Here is a 21,814-nt window from a genome sequence, read left to right as displayed (position 1 = left end):
TTCTAGCTTAGACTGATATTCTTCCATTCATGACCTATTTTCCATTAAATTGGCAAATAGGAAGGATTGCTTATTGGAAACATATATACTCCCCCCCTTCTTTTTAATTAAATGTTATTTCTTTACCAGAAACAAACTTGATTTAAATCCTATAACATTAATGCTAACCACTATCATCCATGTGCTGCCCCCAATCAAATTCAGATGAAGAGAAATGCTGCAAAAAGAGATGACAGATTTTTTTCTGGAACTTACCATAAACTTGAAAATATACAAATCCAAAGAGCAGGAGTGGCATCAGCAGACCCATTTTGACATATTAAAAGCAATCCAGATGGCTTGAGACACCAATCCCAGAGTGACACAAAAAAGTACCCAAAAATAAGACGAGGTAGGTCCAAAAGTTTAGACTTTCCTAGCAGCTAATTAAAGTGAAGGGGGAAATCTTAAAAGCAAAAGCTGCAGATGGCAAGGTCTTGAAGATGACACTTTTAGATCCATCCAGATTAGCAAAGAGAGCTCCAAAGGCTTCTGCTTTGCACACACAGCCTCCTAAATTCCCACCAGTCCAGCTCAAGCAGAGGAATTATTCAAGTGTGTCTAAGACTCTCCTTAGGATCCATGGCAATCCAAAGCCAAGTTCTTTCTTCGGAAGACAGGAGGAAAATACTTTGAAAATGGACCTGATTCCTAGAAAGTGTTCCACAAACTTCTCAGCACTTTGCAGGAAAAACATTGGTTGAGTTTGGCTATTCTGCCTCTCTCTCTCTCTCTCTAATCAGTTCAATCTGCAGAGTTCCTCTCCTAACTTCCTTCAGGGATGGCTAGGCAACATTCTGCAGCAGGGATTTCTTCCCTCAGCACCCCCAAAATACCCCCCACCCCAACGAGAAATAAAGGGCGAACTGCTTGAGCCTAGTGACTCCAACGTGCTGCTCCTGCTGCTGCTGCAGGAGGGTGTGAGCGGCAGGACTGCCGCTGCCGCTGCCGCGCTGTTGTGAATGGGAAAGGCTCAGGGGAAAGAGCGGAGCTGGGCGGCGAGTGTGTCAGGCACAGCGGGCGTCTGTGTGTGAGCGCAGGACCCTCCCGCTGCCGCTCGCCCAGGCGGCCCCGGCAGCCAGACGTCCCCGTCCTCCTCCTCCTCTCTGCGGCGGCGGCCCCGCCGACTTGCACAGAAGGGGAGGAGAATGAGCGCGGCTCCCAGTCTGCCTGGGGAAGGGAGGAGGTGGGGTGTGGACTAAACCGCTGCACTCCACACCCACTCCTCGAGAGACTGGGGGGTGGCAATACCGTTAGGCAGCTCTGGGTCCCTTTCTTTTCCCCTGAGCAGCCCCCCACCCCCAAACACACCCTTGGGCACAGGGGGAATTTACATGATTGCTCCTCGCTGCGTCCCGTTTAATGGGCAGGTAATTTTCTCGGTGAGTGATTTCCTGGAAGCATTCCCTAAGAAGTCCCCCTCTCTAATCATAGAATATCAGGGTTGGAAGGGACCTCAGGAGGCCATCTAGTCCAACCCCCTGCTCAAAGCAGGACCAATCCCCAATTTTTGCCCCAGATACCTAAATGGCCCCCTCAAGGCTTGAACTCACAACCCTGGGTTTAGCAGGCCAATGCTCAAACCACTGAGCTATCCCTCTCATGCACACCACACCTTGGAGTGAACCCCTTGGTGTCCCCCCCTCCCCACCCCCAGATTTGTCTTCTGACCCCACCCCCTGGGGAAAGGGCTTCGGCCCCGGCTCAAAAAACGAACCTGGCCTGACCCGCCAATGTGCATTGCTGGAGCATTTGTTCATTTCACAAAACACGACTACCGCCGTCCCAAGGTCTGGCCAAGGCCTCGCTGGTGCTCTTCCGCCCCCGGCTGCCTCGGGGAGAGGGGGAAAGTTTAGCTGATCCTACCTGTGATCCGCTGGGGGTTAACGGAGGGGAAAATATGAAACCCAACATGGCTCGGCCACGAAAGCTTAGGGGACCATAGGAGAATCTCAGCCAAAAGGGGCGGGGGCGGGAGGGAGGCTACAGAAAAGAGAGTTCAGTAGAACCGGGGGTTGGGGGAGATATAAAAAGCAAATTAAAGTAGGAACAGAACCCCTGACAGAAACCTACATTAGGAAATCTACCAGCGCAGAACACAAGGTGATCAGGTAAAGACACAGTTAGATCAAAGGGGGTTGATTATTTCCAGTGTCTTTAGTGTAAACAGTGTGGTTGAGACCACGTGTGATCACAGACTAGCTGGTAGTTATTTGATGTTTGCACTGTGGGTTACAGGAACACACACAGGTCCCTGAGCCAAAAGGAAACTTGGACGATGAATCTTTAGTTCCCCCTACTGGAACCTAACAGGAAACAGCCTCTCTTTGCTTCTTGAATATCCTCTCTTTTGTTTCTGTTTAGGCTTTTTGTGCTACCAGGTAATCTCGGATCGTGCTCTTTTGTACACACACTCACCTCTGTATAGCTACAGAGATAGATTATTTACAGACGTGTATGTATATATCATATCTGACTAGAGGATATTTCTGTACACTAACATCAATGTCCTTCTATTTACAGCACAGTGTGCACACACCCCATAGAAATACTAGTGCTGAAGAACTAGAATAGAAAACTGTAGTAAATTGTCATGGTACTCTGAAAGCCTTTTTACATATTTTGCAAAAGCTTGAAACTAATATATTACTTTCCATTCATTTTTCAGTGAACACTGTACTACAGCAATGAACACATTCCTCTTGAATTTAGATAGGTGTTATGTTTGTAACAGGGATATTGAGGCTCAAGGTTCTTTTAAAGAGCTACAATAGAAACCTGTTAAATGGAGGAGGGGGAAGAATTACTCTTGCGTCACCAAGATTAACAATGCTGTCTTGTCAAAAGGACTTTCTTACCTTCTTATGTATGTTTTGCCTTGGCACATGGTGAATTTGTTCTCTGAATACATCGTATTTATCATGTCAGTTTACTGTGGCATTTTCCTTTTTAAATGTACTAGAAGTTTATTGTTTTAGTAAGTTCCTTCCTCATTTCAGGAGCTACACTACATTTATGTAAACGATACATTAGAGCTTGTTTAAATGAATACTTGTGAAATATGTATCTTTTACTGAGAGGTCCAAGTCTATCTGGACTTAGCTTTAAAAAGTCACAGATAGAATACAAACAGCAAAAGTGGCAGTGTAAATGTATTTACAATATAAAATTTTGAAAAGTGTATTGGTTGCCATCTGTAAACAAGCTATAGCTGTTGGATACAAAACTGTATGACAGTTCCAACCTATTTATGTAAACCAGGGGACTACATTATCCTATAATATGCCCTACAGATAAATATATATTTTAATACATCTAAAGACTATTTTGTATAGGAGGCTATAATTAAAGCTAATTAGGGTAAGGTGATGAAAATGGTCTTCTTTGTCAATGTATTTCTGAATTGGCAATCCTGAAAAACCATCTATCACTTGTCTTACAGCAATATGTAGAACAAGACATGCAATATTAATCGATATTTCCCTTTGCAATGGACATTTCAAGGATTTTGTCAGTTAAAGTTACTGACTTGTTTATTATAGAGAATTTAAAATCAGAAATAGGCTTCACTGAAAGATCCTTTTTGTGCTTTTCTGATAAAGTCAAGATATTTATTTGAAATATACCAAATCACTTTATAGTTGTTGGTACAATCTGACAAACCCTTAGCCACACTGCTTATAATTTATTCACTTGAGCATTCCCACTGAAATCAATAGACTGCTTAATATAGGGAAGGCTGGTACTACTGCTTTTTAAGATTGCCAAACATGTCCCATTATAAGACCCTTTTTTCAGGTGCTTATAACTTTGCCCAAGTTTAAACTTTTTTGCTGAAATTTTCAAAGCTGGAGGTCTGTCTCAGTCTGAATTGTTTTAGAAAATTTCAACCAAAAGAGTTCAGCAATTTATAAGAATAGAGCTAAGGAAAAACACATTTTGCCTATGTTAAAAAATCCTGGCAACCAGCTGAGAAGCTCTGTTACCACCATGGTTTGGAGAAGTGACTTGGAATTTGGCAGGGAGTAGCCTTTGTGGCAGGGACATTCCTTTTGCCTTCCCTGTGAATATCCACCTAAATTTGGCCAAGTTATAAGTCCTTGAAAAAAATGCAGTTTGCCTGTCCTGTTTCAGCATGGGAAATGGTCTAGACCAGTGCTTCTCAAGCTCTCTGGAAAAAAAAATGGCTGGTCCCCCACATCAATGTACGCGCAGACCGGCAGCCGATGGCTCGCAGACCAGCACCAGTCCACGGACCACAACTTTGAGTAGCACTGGTCTAGAGAACCTGAGGAACCTTTCAGCCCTACATGTCTATGAATCTGTGCTCAGCAGAGACATGCTAAGGTTTAGCAGGTTAATTCCCCAAACAATCCATCTGTACTGGGCATGCTTCAGCACGGATTAGAGATTGCTGAGCAGGATTTCCCCTGCAATGGCAGTTCCCGGCTGGCCCAGGATGTGCCAGGTCTAGGTCCAGGCCCTAGAAGTGAGATCAGGGCACATGTCTCTCCTGTGTTCTCAATGGCCCCCTGCTGGGTACAGGCAGTGAGAAAAAGGAAACTGGCAGAACTGAACAGAGTTAGTTCAAGTAACAAGTGTGGGCAGCAGATCTAGTGGTTCTAACTTTACTGATGACTAATGTGGGTGACATTATGATACCACCTCATGAACTTTCTGTGTTGTCAGTTTTCTTTTTTAAAAACCTAGGAAATTACACAGAGAGAAAATATGTTCAAAGAACATTATTAAGGTTTCCAGCTGAAGCACTCAAAAAAGTTAGGAAATGACAGAATTAAGATTACCATGCTACATCCCCAAAGCAGGTCCTCCTGTACACTGAATATGCAGGGGTCATGTTGAAAAAATAGTATGTGATCATGTAATTAAAGGCGGTCTCAAGGGGCCTGAATTAAGGGGCCTGAATAAAGATTATACATGCAACCTTAATTCTGGCTTTTCCTAACTTTTGAGTGTTCAACTTCACATAATAATGCTCTTTGAATCTATTTTTTTTGGGGTGTAATATCAGTAAAGATTTGCAGACTCCAATCCTATATTTAAAAGGTTCTCTTCACCCACACTGAATTGCAGCCCCCTTTTCGATGTCAGGCTAGTTAATAGCACAGCTCAGTATATCACACAACAGTTTAGGACAGCACACATGACCTTAGGCAAGCACTCACTCAGTTTTCCTTATGCAAAAATCTCCCTATCTCAAAAAAAGATAACTACTTTAGAATCATAGGGACCTTGAGAGGTCATCTAGTCCAGTCCCCTGCACTCACGGCAGGACTAAGTATTATCTAGACCATCCCTAATAGGTGTTTGTCTAACCTGCTCTTAAAAATCTCCAGTGATGGAGATTCCACAACTTCTCTAGGCAATTTATTCCAGTGCTTAACCATCCTGACAGTTAGGAAGTTTTTCCTAATGTCCAAACTAAACCTCCCTTGGTGCAATTTAACTCCATTGCTTGTTGTCCTATCCTCGAATTTTTCTTCCTCGTCCTTGTAACAACCTTTTACATACTTGAAAACTGTTATGTCCCCCCCTAGTCTTCTCTTTTCCAGACTAAACAAACCCAATTTTCCCAATGTTCTTTCATAGGTCATCTTTTCTAGACCTTTAATCATTTTGTTGTTCTTCTCTGGACTCCCTCCAATTTGTCCATGTTTTTCCTGAAATTTGGCGTCCAGAACTGGACACAATACTCCAGTTGAGGCCGAATCAGTGCAGAGTAGGGTGGAAGAATTACTTTTCGTGTCATGCTTACAACACTTCTGCTAGTATATCCCAGAATGATGTTCAGGTTTTTGCAACAGCTACATCGTTGACTCATATTTAGCTTGTGGTCCACTATGACCTACCAGATCCCTTTCTGCAGTACTCCTTCCTTGACAGTCATTTCCCATTTTGTATGTGTGCAATTGATTGTTCCTTACTAAGTGGCGTACTTTGCATTTATCCTTATTGAATTTCATCCTCTTTACTTCAGACCATTTCTCAAGTTTGTCCAGGTCATTTTGAATTATAATCCTATCCCCCAAAGCACTTGCAAGCCCCCCCAGCTTGGTATTGTCCACAAACTTTATAAGTGTACTCTCTATGCCATTATCTAAATCACTGACAAAAATATTGAACAGAAACAGACCCAGAACTGATTCCTGCGGGACCCCACTCATTATGCCTTTTCAGCATGGCTGTGAACCACTGATAACTACTTTCTGGGAACAATTTTCCAACCTGTTATGCACCCACCTTATAGTAGCTCCATCTAACTTGCATTTCCCTAGTTTGTTTATGAGAATGCCATGTGAGACAGTATCAAAAGCTTTACTAAAGTCAACATATACCCTGTCTACCGCTTCCCCACCTATCTACATGGTTTGCTACCCTGTCAAAGAAAGCTATCAGGTTGGTTTGACAAGGTTTGTTCTTGACAATTCCATGCTGTTACTTATTTCCTAGATGTATTGCTTAATTATTTGCTCCATTATCTTTCCAGGTACAGAAGCTAGATATCCAGCAGAAACCACAGGGGAGAATTGAGGTAGGTAGCTCCCCAAAGTGGAATTTGGCCAAGACTGCCCACACTGTTATTGAAAGTGGCATGAGATCTTCAATGTCCACAAGTGTCCAGGACATTATGTAACCCACACACCTCCTGGATGTGGTGCTCAGTCTCATCTAGTGGCACTGAGACCATGTAGAGAGAGATTAATGAGGCCTGTATGGCTTTTAGCTCATGCAGTAAACTCCAGAGATCCCAGGTTCAATCCAACAACCGGGATCTGTCGGTGTTACAATAACTCTTTAAACCTCATCTGAAAAATGGCTCACTGAACTGCATGCTGCCCTCCTGTGACTGTTCTCAGTATTGGTTCGTTATTGACTCAGCCATAGGCTTCACTCTGTATGGTATGGAAAAGAGGTGAAAGGCATACAATGTGTGAAGGTTAGTCAGAGGGCCATATTGAGGGGAAAGTTCCATGAGTAGCATGCTCTGTCTCTGCATGTGTTCCTCTCCTCTTTGCAATCAGTGAAGTGATGCTCCTCTCCATGTAGCTGAGGGCATCAAGTAAGTTAAGGGGTGTCAGGGACTATATTTTGCATATTCCCCCTATAGGTAGTCAGGATTTATAATTTATTTACCATCATGAATTACTGCTATTCAAATGAGCAACAATTTCTCCTGGTGTAGCTTTTCCACAGTGAGTGGGAAGATGGGTAAAGGAGAAGGGAGAGGGGATATCACTCTGTGTATAGACACCCAGTGCAGAAAGAAGCTATATTACTGGATGCAGGCTTTATATAGAGGTACATCCCTCCGGTGGAAGTTCAGTGGATTTTCCATTCAATCCCAGTCTCCACAGTTTTGGCGAACCATGCAGTTCCCCAGACCCACTTCAGAAATGGCTCCACCTTCAATAGAGGAAAACATGACTGAGTAATGGAAGCGTAAGAGCTGTGGATCTTTCTTTCCCTTTCCAAGGTGTTTCCCTTGTTCGGTAGGGAGCCACCTGTCATCAACACCACCATGTCCTGAATCATGGGAGTTATCCTCAAATGTTATCGTTCAAGTACTGAACAAGCCCAACCCTGCTTAGTTTATGAGGTCTCATATAGCGTAAGCCCAGGTTGGTATGGCTGTAGATGAGTTAAAATATGCATTGGCTATTCATTTTGGTAGAGTGCAGTAATGTTTAGCCAGCATTTACTATATAGAGCAGCGGCAAGACAAGAAAACATCTGAATTAATCTAACAAGATTTTTGACACACATTGTACGGTACCTCTAATTTCTGAAGCCACTGTTCATTAATTGTGTAAAAGCCTTTAAAAGATCTATTATACACTTCTGTCACAATTTTTGACTATTTTACCTACACAATCATGGGATTTGCTTACTTTTTAAATGAAATTTTAACAGGCATATAGGCACAAGTGTTTATATAGTAATTGAAATGATAACACATAATGGACAACTATGGATTGTTGAGGGTCTTAAACACCATTCATAACTCTCTGAGAAAATAATTTTATTTCTTACAAAAGAAAATATGCTGCAATCAAGACAGTAAAAGAACTTGGCCCCAGAGCCACCTCTTGTAGGTTGTAGTGGACAACACACTGTCCACAGAGATAAAAAACAGTATGCTCCCCTGGCAACAGGGGATGAGGAATTTCATCCAGAGGTGGAAGAGGAGAAGCAGTGTGCCCCCAAGGCTGGGAGATTCCCAGGAGGAGTGGGCCACCACTCCCAAGAGGAAATGAAGGGGTCAGTGACTCCTTTCTAAGGGGGACTGAGGCACCCATCTGCAGGCCTGACCTGGCATTCCAGGAGGTATGCTGCCTTCCAGGGACCCATATCTGAGACATTATGAAGGGATTGCCAAGGATCATCCAGCAAGCTGACTACTACCTGATGCTGCCCATCCTTGTGGGCACTCATAACACTGCGAGGTATGATCCTGAGCAGATCAGAAGTGACTACATGGCTCTGGGAGTGAGGGTGAAGGCGTTGGTGGCAGAGGTGGTTTTCTCATAGATCCTTCTGGTCAAGGATAGAGGTCTGTAGGTAAATACATGGCTGTGTGGATGTTGTCGCCAGGAGGGCTTTGGCTTCCTCAACCATGGGATCTTGTTCCAAGGAGGACTGCTGAGCAGAGATGGGGTTCACTTGTGAAGGAAGGGGAAGAGCACTTTAGGATACAGATTAGCAAACCTAGTGAAGAAAGCTTTAAACTAGGTTCAATGAGGGCAAGGGACAAAAACCCACAGGTAAGTCCAAGACATGGAGACCTGCGTGAAGGGTTGGAATCTGGGGGGAAACATAGGAAATCACAGCATGGACAAAGGAGAGACAAGCAGGAATATAGAGGGGAAACTAATAATCATAGATGCCTGTGTACTAATGCAAGAAATATGGGGAATAAACAAGGAAGTACTAGAAATACTAATGAAATAATCACAAATACAACATAATTAGCATCACAGAATCTTGGTAGGAAGAACTAGCATCACAGAAACTTGGCCTGTTCAGGAAGAACAGGTAAAAAAGGGAGGCGGTGTTGCATTTATATCAAAGATGTATACACTTCCACTGATGTTGAGGTAGAAGTGAAGGCAGACCTGTTGAAAGTCTCTGGGTAAGGATAAAAGGTTAAAACAAAACCCCCACAAGGGTGATGTCATGGCAGGGACCTACTTTAGACCAGCTAACCAGGAAGAAGAGGAGGGTGAGACTATTTAAACAACTAACAAAATCATCAAAATACAGGACTTGGTGATGATGGGGGACTTCAACTACCCAAACACCTGTTAGGAAAACAATACAGCAAGGCACAGATTGGAATGCACTGAAGACTACTTTTGATTATAGAAGGCATAGAAAGTGACTAGAGGAGATGCTACTTTGAATTTGATTCTGATAAACATGTTGGATCATATTAAAGAAGTTCTGTATTAAAATCACAAATGAGTTTGATTCCCCATAGTTTAAATTCCAGGGTATTACTAATTAAGAGGTCTCTTGGTTTTTGGTACTGTTTCTCTCCCTCTGTGTGTGAAACTTGCAAGCTGCTAGTTGTGTTAGTACATTCTAAGACAGAGTCTGTTCTCAAAGCAATTCACAGAGACTCAAAGCAATACTCTAACAATAGAAACAGCACCCAGAGACTCCCCGCCCTTTTGTTGTATTAACAATTGTGATTAAAATAGAGATAGAGGATGTATGTGGATGGATGCTTGGTGTGGATAATAACTGAATGATCAGGGAGGTGCCAGCCTAAGAATCCAGTGTCCATCGGCTGAAGAAGGCGTCAAGTGGAAATAACCAGAGGACCCCCGGAGGGCAGACTGGAATCCACCCAACAGCCTCAAGAATGGGAGAACCAAAGAACAAGATAACATCTAGGAGCCGTCAGGAATGTGCTATCTGCTGATTGATTCAGCAACAGCATGATGAAGCAATTCCCATAGACTGGCATAGAAAGAAATTCCTATAAAAATAGACTCTAAAAAGTGAGAACTTTGGGGTCTGATTCTGCAAACCAACTTCCAGGAGCATCAGATGAGCATCTGACAAGGCCCTGCTCCCTCCTCATGTCCAGGCCACCTGGCCAGTGGCTTGGCATGAGCAACTCTAAGGCTGGTAACTATGATAACAACTTTGCAGAACCTGTGTGTGTGTGTGTGTGTGTGTGTGTGTATGAATGAATGTGTGAATAAATATGAGATTGAATGGAATGTTATAGCTATAACTAACTGCTTACTATGATAACAACCTTGCAGAACCTGTGTGTGTGTGTATGAATGAATGTGTGAATAAAGATGAGATTGAATGGAATGTTACAGCTGTAACTAACTGCTTACTATGATTCTTTCTGTATTCACAATAAATGTGGTATTTTGCCTTTTGCCCTTTAATAAGATCCTGCTGGTTTTTATTTTATTGGTACAACAAACAGGGAGGAACTAGTTGAGAATCTGAAGGTGGAAAGCAGCTTGGGTGCAAATGAATAAGAAATTACAAGAGTTCATGATTTTAAGGAATGATAGGAGGGAAAGCAGCAGAACAGAGACAACAGACTTCAGCAAATTCAGAGAATTGGTCAGTGAGATCCCATGGGAAGAAAGTCTAAGGGAAAAAAGAGTTCAGGGGAGTTGGTAGTGTTTAAAAGGACATTATTAATGGCACAAGAGCAAACTATACCAATGCACAGGAAAGACAAGAAGTATGGTAAGAGGACATCCTGGCTTAACCAAGGGATCTTCAGTGACCTGAAACTCAAGAGTCATCAAGAAAGGGAAACTTGGTCAAATTATAAAGGATGAATATAAAAAGAAACACAGGCATGGAGGGACAAAATTAGAAAGGCTAAGACACAAAACAAGATTAAACTAGTTAGGGACATAAAGGGTAAAAATAAATATATGGGAAGAAAGAGGAAGACCAGAGACATGGTAGGCCCATTACTAAATGAGGAGGGAAAGACAATAAGAGAAAATGCAGCAATGACCAAAGTGTTAAATGCCTTTTTTGTTTCAGTTTTCACCAAAACAGTTAGCAATGATTGGACGATTAACGTTGTGAATATCAGCGTAAATGGGGCAGGAGCTGAGGCTAAAATAGGAAAGGAACAAGTTAGACAAGCTAGAGGTCTTCAAGTCATCAGGGCTTGAAGAAATCGTTAAGTATTCTAGGATGTAACTGGATGAAGAGATCTCTGAGCCATTAGCAATTATCTTTGAGAACTCGTGGAGGAGGGGAGAGATACCTGAGGACTGGAATAGGACACATACAGTACCTATCTATGAAAAGGAGAATAAGGACAACCGCAAGGACTTAAAGATCAGTCAGCTTAACTTCGGCACCTGGAAAGATAATGGAGCAAATAATCAATCCATTTGTAAGCACGTAAAAGAAAATAAGGTAATAAGTAACAGTCAATACGGATTTATCAAGAACAAATCATGTCAAACCAATCCTTCTTTGACAGGGTAACAAGCCCTGTGGATGGGGGGGAAGCAGTAGATGTCATATACGTCTACTTTAGTAAGGCTTTTGATACTGTCTCATGACCTTCTCATAAACAAACTTGAGAAATATAGCCTGGATGAACCTACTATAAGGTGGGTGTACAACTGGCTGGAAAACCATACTCAGAGTAGTTATCAATGCTTCACAACAATCAAGCTGGAAGGGCACATTAAGTGGGGTCCCACAGGGACCTGTCCTGGATCTGGTTCTATTCAATATCTTCATAAATAATTTGGATAATGGCAGAGAGTGCACACATAAATTTTGCAGATGATACCAAGCTGGGAGGGGTTCAAGCATTTTGGAGGTTAGGATTAAAATTCAAAATGATCTTGACAAACAAGAGACAAAAACTGAATTAAATAAGATGAAATTCAATAAGGAAAAGTGCAATGTACTACACTTAGGAAGGAATAATCAATTGCACAAGTATAAAATTGGAAATGACTGCCTAGGAAGGAGTACTGCATAAAAGGATCTCAGGGTCATAGTGAGTCACAAACAAAATATGGATCAATGGTGTAACACTGTTGCAAAAAATGAACATTATTCTGGGATATATCAGCAGAAGTGTTGTAAGCAAAAACACAAGTAGTAATTCTTCCACTCCACTCAGCGCTGATAAGACCTCAACTGGATTATTGTGTGCAGTGCTGGGCACCACACTTCAGGAAAGATGTGGACAAATTGGAGAAAGTCCAGAAGAGCGCAACAAAAATTCTTAAAGGTCTAGAAAACATGATCTCTGAGGAAAGATTGAAAAAATTGGGCTTGTTTCGTTTGGAGAAGAGAAGACTGAAGGGGGACGTGATAACAGTCTTCAAGTAAAATGTGTTATAAAGAGGAAGATGATAAATTGTTCTCCTTAGCCACTGTGGACAGCGCTTAAATTGCAGCAAAGGAGATTTAGGTTAGACATCAGAAAAAACTTCTTAACTGCAAGGGTAGTTAAGCACTGGAACAAATTACCTAGGGAGGTTGTGGAATCTCCATCACATGGAAGTTTTTAATAACAGGTTAGACAAATACCTGTGAGGGATCATCTAGTTAATACTTAGTCCTGCCTCAGTGCAGGGGACCGGACTAGATGACCTATCGAGGTCTCTTCCAGTCCTACATTTCTATGATTCTGTGATTTTACTGGTTGGACAGAATCCCAGGAATCACAAGTACATCTTAGTAAAAGAATGTTTTATATGTAAAAACAGGGGAGGTTTTTTTAGGGGAGTGATAGTGGGAGAGGGAGAGTTGTCAGGGGAGGGGTGGTGTGTTCATACAAGAAGTATCTACCTCTCTAATGACTGCAAGACCATATTTCCCTATTTAGAAAAAGGAGGCAGTATATTGTCCTGAGAGATATGCTGAGATGGAGTTGCGGAGAGCAGTAGCATTTTTATAACAACAGAATACAAATATCATTCATTAGAACTCTGTGATTATAACCTACAACAGTATTAGCTAAAATTGATAGTCTTCAGTAAGAAAGGTACAATACCTTTCATCGTAGTAAATACAAAAACTATGTTTCAAGCATGTTGAATTCGTATTGACTGTAAACTGCTGAAAGCAAAGCCATGTATAGATATCTCTGAGCACAGAAGGCCACATTTTCCATACGTTAGCTGTTTAAACATACTTCATAAGAATGCAGAAATCAGGACTTGTGTAATTGCACACGAATAAGGCTGGTACCAATAGAAAAATTGCTTGATTTTTCTCAAACTTAATCAACAAGTGACATTCTTTGCAATTTCCAGGGGCTTTGTTGGTTGATGACTCCTATCGAGAGCTAGATAATCAAAGGTAAAGGAAAAGAGAGCATTCTCTAATCGTCTCCTAATGCCAACCTTCTCCTAAATATCTAGATGTAAAAATTCCTTGCAGATATAAGAAAATCCCAGGTCTCCTCCTTCACCATTTTTTTCTTTAAGCAAAAGGATTTATATAGACGGTACAGTCTAAACTGCACTCTTTACCAGTGTATGGTATGCTCACAACACTAGAAAACAAAATAGAAGGTATTTCTAAACTAGCCATTCTGGAAAGCTGCAAAGAGAATTTAAACCTAGAGAACTGCACACATCATTACTTCTGTAGACTGAGCTCACTGCACACACCAGGGGCTCCTTTCATTCTTCCCCACAAGCTCCATGTGTGCCACCTTCCCATCCCCCACTATTTCAGAGGCTACCTGCATCCCCTTTCTCCCCTCACTCAAGCCAGGAGCTCTGTCTTCCCCTTTCCCTCCATGCCAGAGGCTCTATGTATCACCCATTCTCCCTTCCAGTCCCCTGTTACCCTGGTCCCTCATTCTCCCCTTCCCCTCATTCCAGGGTCCCTCATTCCTCCTAACATTATTATTTATGTCTGGGAGACAGACATTTAGGATATCAACATTTTAAGATCTATTGGGTCAGTGGGCAGAGTTTGTTTGGGGTGGTTGTTATGCTGGAAGGTCTTAGTGACTACAGTCAACCAGTTCTTTGATCAGCTGTAGGCAATTTCCGACCTGATTGAAGCTGATGTCTATGCTAACCAGATGCCAGGGGCTCCACCTGTCTCCCAATTTCCCTTTCTGGTTTTCCAGTTTACCCCAAAAATCAATATAGAGTTCTGGCCTTTGAACACTCCCTGGAATTTTGGTATTGATTGAATTCAGGGGTCAGAGATTATCTATTGTGTTACATCCTAACAGACAGACTGACAAACAGAGAAATGCCATCAAGTTGAGTTGTAGGATCTTGTTTTGCTTGACCAAATAAATATTCTGAATGAAAAAAAAAAACACACGCATATACTGAACATTTCTGTGCAAACAACCTTGTCAATGGGAAACATGATTAATGACACAGGATGATATTTTAGATCCTGAAACGTTCAAGTTCTAGGATACCATATTGACAAAAGAGATACAATACTGATTTTCTTTCTTGTGTAGATGAACCAGTGCTTAATAGTTTGAAAGTTAATATGCAAGAAGAACCGATTTACATACGAAAGAGTTTGAGGATACCACAGAAAAATGAATGTAAAGAGTAAAGTTGGGAAGACAGTCAAAGCCAATCTCTCTGGTATATACCCATGCCAATTACAGAAACTGAACCTGGCAAGCAGCAAAATAAATCATGGACATTCACTTTGTGGGACAAACTCTTAATTTTCCTGGATTTTAGTCCTACCGCAGTCTAGATGGGAAACTTTGGCCCGCATAAAAAAAAAAGGCTCTGAAGAAAAGGTAGAAGATTCCCTATTTCTTTCCCATCAAATTGAAAATCATGCACAAGTGGAAAGGCTAGGTCTTCTTTTGATAGGCTGCAGAAAATCATGTACCACAGAAGACTATAAGTCAAATATTTTGTTTTGTTTTAAAGCTTCAGAAAAGGAAGAGTCAGAAATGTATGATTGGCCAGCGGTACCTTGGGAAACTTGTGTTGCAGCCAGAAACCCTTAACTCTGAGGCCATAGACTTCTCTATGAGACCTCAGTACTGCTTATACAAATGGTTTCAAATTTCTGCCATTACTGAAATTAGCTCACTTGAAAATTGTACTAATAATGCTTTCCCACCTTTGTAAAGTATTCTCCAAATGAAAAAATATGAAGTATAAATCATCACTATTGCACACATTTTCTGAGAGAGTAAGAAAGGCCCGGGGGTGTCACTGGAGAGAGTTGTGGAGTTGCAAAGGTGCCTAAGAGAGTTAGGTGTCCATCCACTATTCATTTAATTTGCTAAAGTGTTCTTAGTATATTTTATTGATGTTTTACGTGAAGGAAAGCTGGGCTGTGCATACATGCCTGACTAAGTTAGCTACATAGAACCAGATTCTAACAGATCTTTATTCATATTCCTAATTTTAAAAAAATAGATCACTTGTGTAGTAAGATGTTCCTCCACATGAATAAGGACATCAGAATCGGGACAACAGTGAATGTGCATACCTGAGCATTATTGCGTTGGCCAGTCGTGTTCCTTAATTCTTTTAATTTAATCAATTCTGGTGACCTGTCCATCCCATTTTTTAAAAGTTAAACAAAATTATCCTGTCTGTATTTACTTACAAAATAGAAATAAAATGAAAATTGTAAAAAACAAAAATCCTACACACTTATGAAACTCCAACAAGAACAAAACCATAATTTCAATAAAAAAGCATTAAGGTTGGTAAGTGACAATAGGCTGACCGGATAGCAAGTGTCAAAAATCTGGCCAGGAGGTGGAGGGTAATAGGTGTCCATATGAGAAAAAGACCCAAAAATTGGGACTGTCCCTATAAAATCGGGACATCTGGTCACCCTAAGTGACCACAATATAATCCTTACATCATCCATTAAACCCAAACATCTAAAATCAAGGAAATGGAGGAGGGCATTAAATTTTACACTGCCTAAATGAGAGAGATAAACATATCATGCTTACAAGGTAAGAATGCAAATTTCATCACAGCCACACCACCGCCATAATGTTGACCAAAAATAAATGCTATTCTATCAGTAAATGCCAAACACCATAAAACCTAATGAATGACAAATATATGCACTCACTGACACACTAATAAGTCTCAAAGTGAAGCCCATACACTTACATAAATCAATAATGTTAATGTTGTACACTTTCTTATTAAACTACACATGCAACATTCTCAGTAGCAATTGTGTGAACTTGAAAATATAATTTTTGGTTAATTGCTAATCATATTACCTTATATTTACCATTTAATTATCTCTCAAAATAAAAATATATTGTTTATGTATGTATACATGTATCTATACTTCATAGGTCAGAGGTTTCTGTGATGTGAAATGTATGTTTATTCCTTCTTGACAGTATAATATGTTTATGTTAATCATTGGCAATGCAAGATTTATTATGTCATTAACTATCCAGTTCCTTCCTGTTAACAGCATGTGTACTGGAAATAACATGATAGGTAAGTACAGTATTGTCTTTTATGTCTGAAAATGGTTTTTGAAATGATGTTCTTTGGAGTAAGATACTTGTTGTGTAGTAGCCTCTCACCCTTAAATCCTCTATCATCACTGGCTCTGAAGTGTCTTCAGCTTTGTCACATTACTGCATACTAGGATATCTTCTAGGTTGTCTTCTAGGATGTCTTCAATTGTAATAATTTATTGGCTAGACCATGAATCTGGTGTGACTGCAGCTCCTGGTTTATGAAGACGTCAACCCCTGTGAATTTGGTCCATCAGCATGCTGGCAGCCCTAACAACATTAGGGGCTCTTGCCTGGTTCTAGTGGTGGGCTGTAATTCTTGCACCAGGCAAGAATTCTTTTTTGCAATATGATGCTGTCAACACTTTTGTCATTAGTTACACGTATCGGTGGATTAAAAACAGTATTATTTGTCAGATTTCTATATTAGTTTTGTCCCAGACCAGTCTTGCCTCACTTCAGCAACAGAATTACATTTTGCATTGTCTCCAGAAATGCTTTTAAATTAGAATTGATGTTTCAGCCATATGATTTTTTTCCCATTGCTGATGTAATTTAGTTTTCTATCTAAATTTTTCATATAGCTATAGGACTTATTTTTAAAAACACGATTCTGCTAAACAAAAACGAAGCACTCTTGAACCATGGTGTGGGGAAAAATGTGCCTCCTGTACATGATAAACTAAACAAGTGCTCTGGACTATAACAATTTTCCAAAGGAAACTTTCTCCAAAAGAGGAACGATCTGAAAGTTTAACCCAAACAGCAGCATAGTGGATTAAACTATTTTATTCATTCATATGTTTAAGTAAATGACCAAAAAATTAATAAATAAAATCCAAGTACCAGGAAGCTTACATACTAACTCTTTTAGTGGTTGTATTTTATATATCCTGCAACTAAAGACTATAGAGATTGTGCATAAAATGTTTGGCAATCAAAAGTCACTGAGCTTTTTCCAGGGAAACAGAAATAGAGGGACTCAGTGTACAGAGATTATCAGGCATAAAATTATTCCTAAAGCTACAGATAGGTGGTGGAGATGGAAGGTTTTGGGGTTTGATGTTATATTTTCCCACATACATTTTCTTTTCCACATTATGGGAAATGGGATTGCGGGATCATTACAAAGAACACACTGGGCAGGGCAAGTTTTCTTTTCCTTCTGAGCTTCACTTAGTACAGGAACTGAATTTGGGAAAGGAAAGGCAAGACAAAACGTAAGGAGGCAATTGTGTTTCCGCTTTGTACTTCCCCATATTATAGGGCCAAATGGAGACCTGCCTATCCCTGGCATAATTTAGAGCAGCCTCAAGGATCTTTAATTTACAATTCAAGTTTTTATGAAAAATGTAAGCAAAACAAAATAAGGAGCTAAGCCACTAAGTAGTTTTAAAAGCAGAGAAGGAGGGTACACAATGCATATAAAAGTGTGAAGTGTAAAGACAACAGTTGTGTAGGGACTCTAAATGGTCTGAATGTGTGCTGGATGTATCCTTTTACAGGCACTTAAAAATAAGAATTAATAGTGCATGCTAAAAATAGCATTGAATGGGTTTCTTCTCTAAATGCACAGGAATTTGTGTGCAACTCCCATGAGTGCTAATGGGGTCTTACGCATGTAAATCCCCACACATCATGAGAATACTTTAAGGCTTTTTCATTAGCATCATACCATCCTGTGGAAGAAAACCTCATTGAAATAATGCAGTTGGCCACCCTGCAGATTTTCCCTGTGGGAGTGGTAAAGATTCTTTGGAATGTTTTATATTTCAAAGCAAATTAACTTCATTTCTGAAATATTTTGCCCCCATCCACCACACAGTCCTATAATGGGTTTGCAGGGACATAACATAATGTTGATTATTTAATCATAACTGTCCTAGTATGGAACTCTGTATATTCTTTCACACTGACTTTGCTTTTATCCTTTGCAATAAATTTAAATTTAATGCCATATGATCTGGAAGTCTGACAGTGACTCAAAATGTACTAAGTTAAATCAAGTTTGGATGTGTGCTCTGACATATTAGTCTTCAAGCCATCATCAAACACAATGTAACACAAATTAAAAGATTCAGACTTGTACAAATGGGCTTTGTGAAAGGAATGGGCTTTGTGAAAGGATCTGATTTATTGTCTGTCAACAGTCCACAGTGTTTATCCTCCAATGACTTTATATTAAAGTATCCTAAACAATTGCATTTCTGAAAGCTTACATAGTTTTACAACTGTTCAACAATAGTCCATAAACTTGTACGGAGATACACTTTGGCTGTACAAAAATTTTCCTTCCTATTAGGAAACCTTATTAAAATGGCTTTTATTAATATTTTTTGCAAATATAATTCTTCCAGTCAGTGAGGGTAGGATGGTTGGGGGTGGGAGGTCTGGCTCCTGGATCCTCAGGGCTGGATGCAGCCCCAACATCACTTAAAGCTATCATCACGCCACTGACACGGTGACTTAGCAGAGCTCTGACACACCCCTCCCCACCATCAACATATCTGGGGGCAGAGAAAAGAGACGCAAAGTCTTGCTATGATACATACGCATTAGCAGAGATCTCCCCCATGGCAGGGATAGGATTACAGATTACAAGTGGCACAAAGGAGCTATGAGTGAGCTAGGGAAACTGTTTTAGAACAAATATAGGTGCACTAATCTCTGGATAAATTTGGATTTAGATCTACTCATTCTTTAAAGCAGAGACTGTATTTATAAACCATTATGTTTCAAAATCTATGTACCCAAATAGTATAGACAACAGTAACAAGAACATTTTGTGTGGAGATGGGGTTTCATATTATATTTTAAAACGTCAGATGTATGTTCTTGTTTCTCATTAACTTTTTAGATATACTTTGTTTTTAAAGCAAATCAGAACATTTTAAATCAATCTGTTTAATATTCTGGACGGACATGCTCATTAAGCTGAGCAGTAGGAACTCTGTCATATGCACTTCGGGCACTTACAGTAGGAAATTTTCTATTTTTAAATTCCAAATAAATGTTTTAAGGGAAATCTCTGTGGCTAAAACTGTAATTAGGTTTTTTTTGTTTCATTGAGCTGCACTACTGTATGTCTGACATCTGAACTGTGCTGATTTCATAGGTCTCTATAACATTCTGAAAAATTAAAGCTAAAGAGAGATTTTTGAGAGTTACTGTATTTGTTACTATAGTATGCTACTGCATACGAGTTGCCTGTTTTTCCAATCCGTTTATAATCTGTGTGAATCTACTTCCATCAAATACAGTTAATCACCCACTGTTACTGTATGTGTTCAGACTGGCAACATTACCTAGTAATTTCTGTTTGGTCTATGCTGTTTTTCATGCCTGCAATGTCAATCGGTATCTGCAAAACTGTCTGTTTCCTGTTAAGTACATCACCTTATTAAACAACCTTTAACAGTTATTTTATTCCGCAAGTTACCACAAACCATATACATTAGTGTGTGTAATAATGTTGTTTTAAATTATACCCGAAGCTGAATTAAGATGGTTTGCTGTACCTATGTTGTATGAGATCTTATTTGGTCTTGAAACTTAGTCTGTGATGATTTTCTTGTTCCCTTGGGGCCAGATTTACAAAAGGTGTTTAGAGGCGCCTAAAGAGGTAGAAAGACGTCTAATGGGATTTACAAAAATATGTAAGCAAGTCAATGGGAGTTACATACCTAACTCAGTCAGGCACTTTTGAAAAATCCCATTTGGTGCCTATCTGGGTTTTTAGTGGCTGTTATGCTAAAAGGCATTAATAGCTGCCAACAAAGGGATTCTAGATCTCTCATCTCAATCTGTTTAGTTGATGTTTAAGTTTAAGCACCAGTCTTCCAGGCTAAATGGAAGTAGCAGTTAAGGTCCTTTGTGCATGAGATAGGTGGAAACAATAAAAGCCATTATCCAAGGCAACAGGCCACGTGGCAAGGCCTAATCAGATGCTAAACTATGTGGGCTGAGTGGTTCCCTGACTGCAAATGAAAGGACTAGATGATCATTTGTGTGTGTGTGGTAGATCACCAAAAGCCAGGAGAGGATCAGCAGACAGGGGAAAACAGCTATGAGCAGGTGTGGCTTCAAGAGGCTGCAGAGACAAAGCTCCTTGGACTCAATGTTCTAGAAAGGTGGGTTTAGGGAATTCTGAGCAAAGAAACTGCCAGCTATTTGTTTCCATTGTCTTCAGACACACAGATTTTGTGTACGTTCTTGGAGATAGCAGGATTGCACCAAAGAATATACCTGAGTTGTATCATCAATTTCTCCTCCTAACTGAAACAAACTTGCAAGGCCTGAATATTGGCTAACCACTCTGGCCCTTGGTGCAAACAACATACAGATTTCAGTAGCATGTACCCAGACTCTGGAAATTGCTGTCCCATCTGAAATCCCCAATATCAAGTCCACTGAGGTCTTTAAATCAAAAATTAAATTTGACTTTGATTTTTTCATAAAGAGCAAAGCAAGAAGAGGCCATTTTAGTTTTCCAGTCTGATGCCCTGCATTTTGAAGATGCACGCAGTAGCTCATTCTAAACACCATTTAATTTGTTAATGAATGGCAGTAATTAAAGTGCCTCTGATGTTTTAACCTTATTTGAATGATGTGAAAATGCACCAGCATTAGCTGGTTTTGTTTGCCTCACCTTCCCAGAGGCTGAGTTGAAGTTTGGAATTCACCTGAAACACTGAATGATGTTAATTGTGCTTCTTTCTCTCTCCAGGCTCCTTGGGATGGAGTTAAGACTGAGAACCATTAAGGTACTACAATATAGAACACTCTACTACAGATCAAGGCCTCATCTGATTCTGGCACATCAGACGCGTAATACTTGATTGCATGTATCAATGTCCATAATGTTGCTTTACAAATTTCCTTGTATGGTCTAAGATTTCTATGCCCATGATGCACAGTTGTTCTTAGAGAATAGGCTTTGATTTTGGATGGTAGAGAAGAGCATTTTTTTGAGTCAAATCCATCCTATTACGACTGAGTGCCTCTACCTTCTCTCAATGGGTAACTGCTGGATAAAAACAAAAAGGGGTGATGCACTTCTGCGTCCTTTGTTTTTTTTCACTGTCTATATTGAAAGCTCTAGCAATGTCTAGTTTGTGCCAGAACTTCTCCTTCAGCTAAATTTGGCTTACTTTACAGAGAGTTTACAGTACTTGAATTAATTACTGCATAATTCAGTGTATTGTCTAAAAAAGGCAAAGTATGAGATAATAACCAGCTTTATAAGTTCACCATGGCAGCCAGAAATGTTTCAAACTG

The 21,814-nt window shown here is 40.2% G+C and overlaps 1 protein-coding gene and 1 long non-coding RNA gene across 29 annotated transcripts in view; one reads left to right on the top strand and one right to left on the bottom strand.

The window, feature by feature from the left end:
* The window catches only part of ROBO2 (roundabout guidance receptor 2), a 1,527,115-nt gene that overhangs the window by 611,174 nt on the left and 894,127 nt on the right, over positions 1-21,814 (bottom strand). For 3 of the 28 annotated variants that reach the window (XM_043538366.1, XM_043538374.1, XM_043538381.1), the window contains exon 1: positions 256-1,184. The exons of 22 other annotated variants lie outside the window; for them this stretch is intronic. In XM_043538366.1, the coding sequence (XP_043394301.1) occupies positions 256-310 (55 nt within the window). In that variant the 5' untranslated portion in view covers positions 311-1,184. Of the gene's footprint in view, positions 1-255; positions 1,472-1,756; positions 1,815-21,814 lie in introns of those variants that run through there. 3 more of the 28 variants (XM_043538365.1, XM_043538363.1, XM_043538364.1) reach the window with 3 other exon arrangements.
* Positions 2,415-21,727, top strand: LOC122464107. Its single transcript, XR_006287991.1, has 3 exons — positions 2,415-2,494; positions 6,548-6,592; positions 21,264-21,727. It is a non-coding gene; the product is annotated as an uncharacterized LOC122464107 (long non-coding RNA).

Source organism: Chelonia mydas, chromosome 1, assembly GCF_015237465.2.
Source record: "Chelonia mydas isolate rCheMyd1 chromosome 1, rCheMyd1.pri.v2, whole genome shotgun sequence".
Classification (NCBI taxonomy): Eukaryota; Metazoa; Chordata; order Testudines; family Cheloniidae; genus Chelonia; species Chelonia mydas.
Note: the sequence above shows the minus strand (reverse complement) of the source record. Positions and strands in the feature narration are given on the sequence as shown.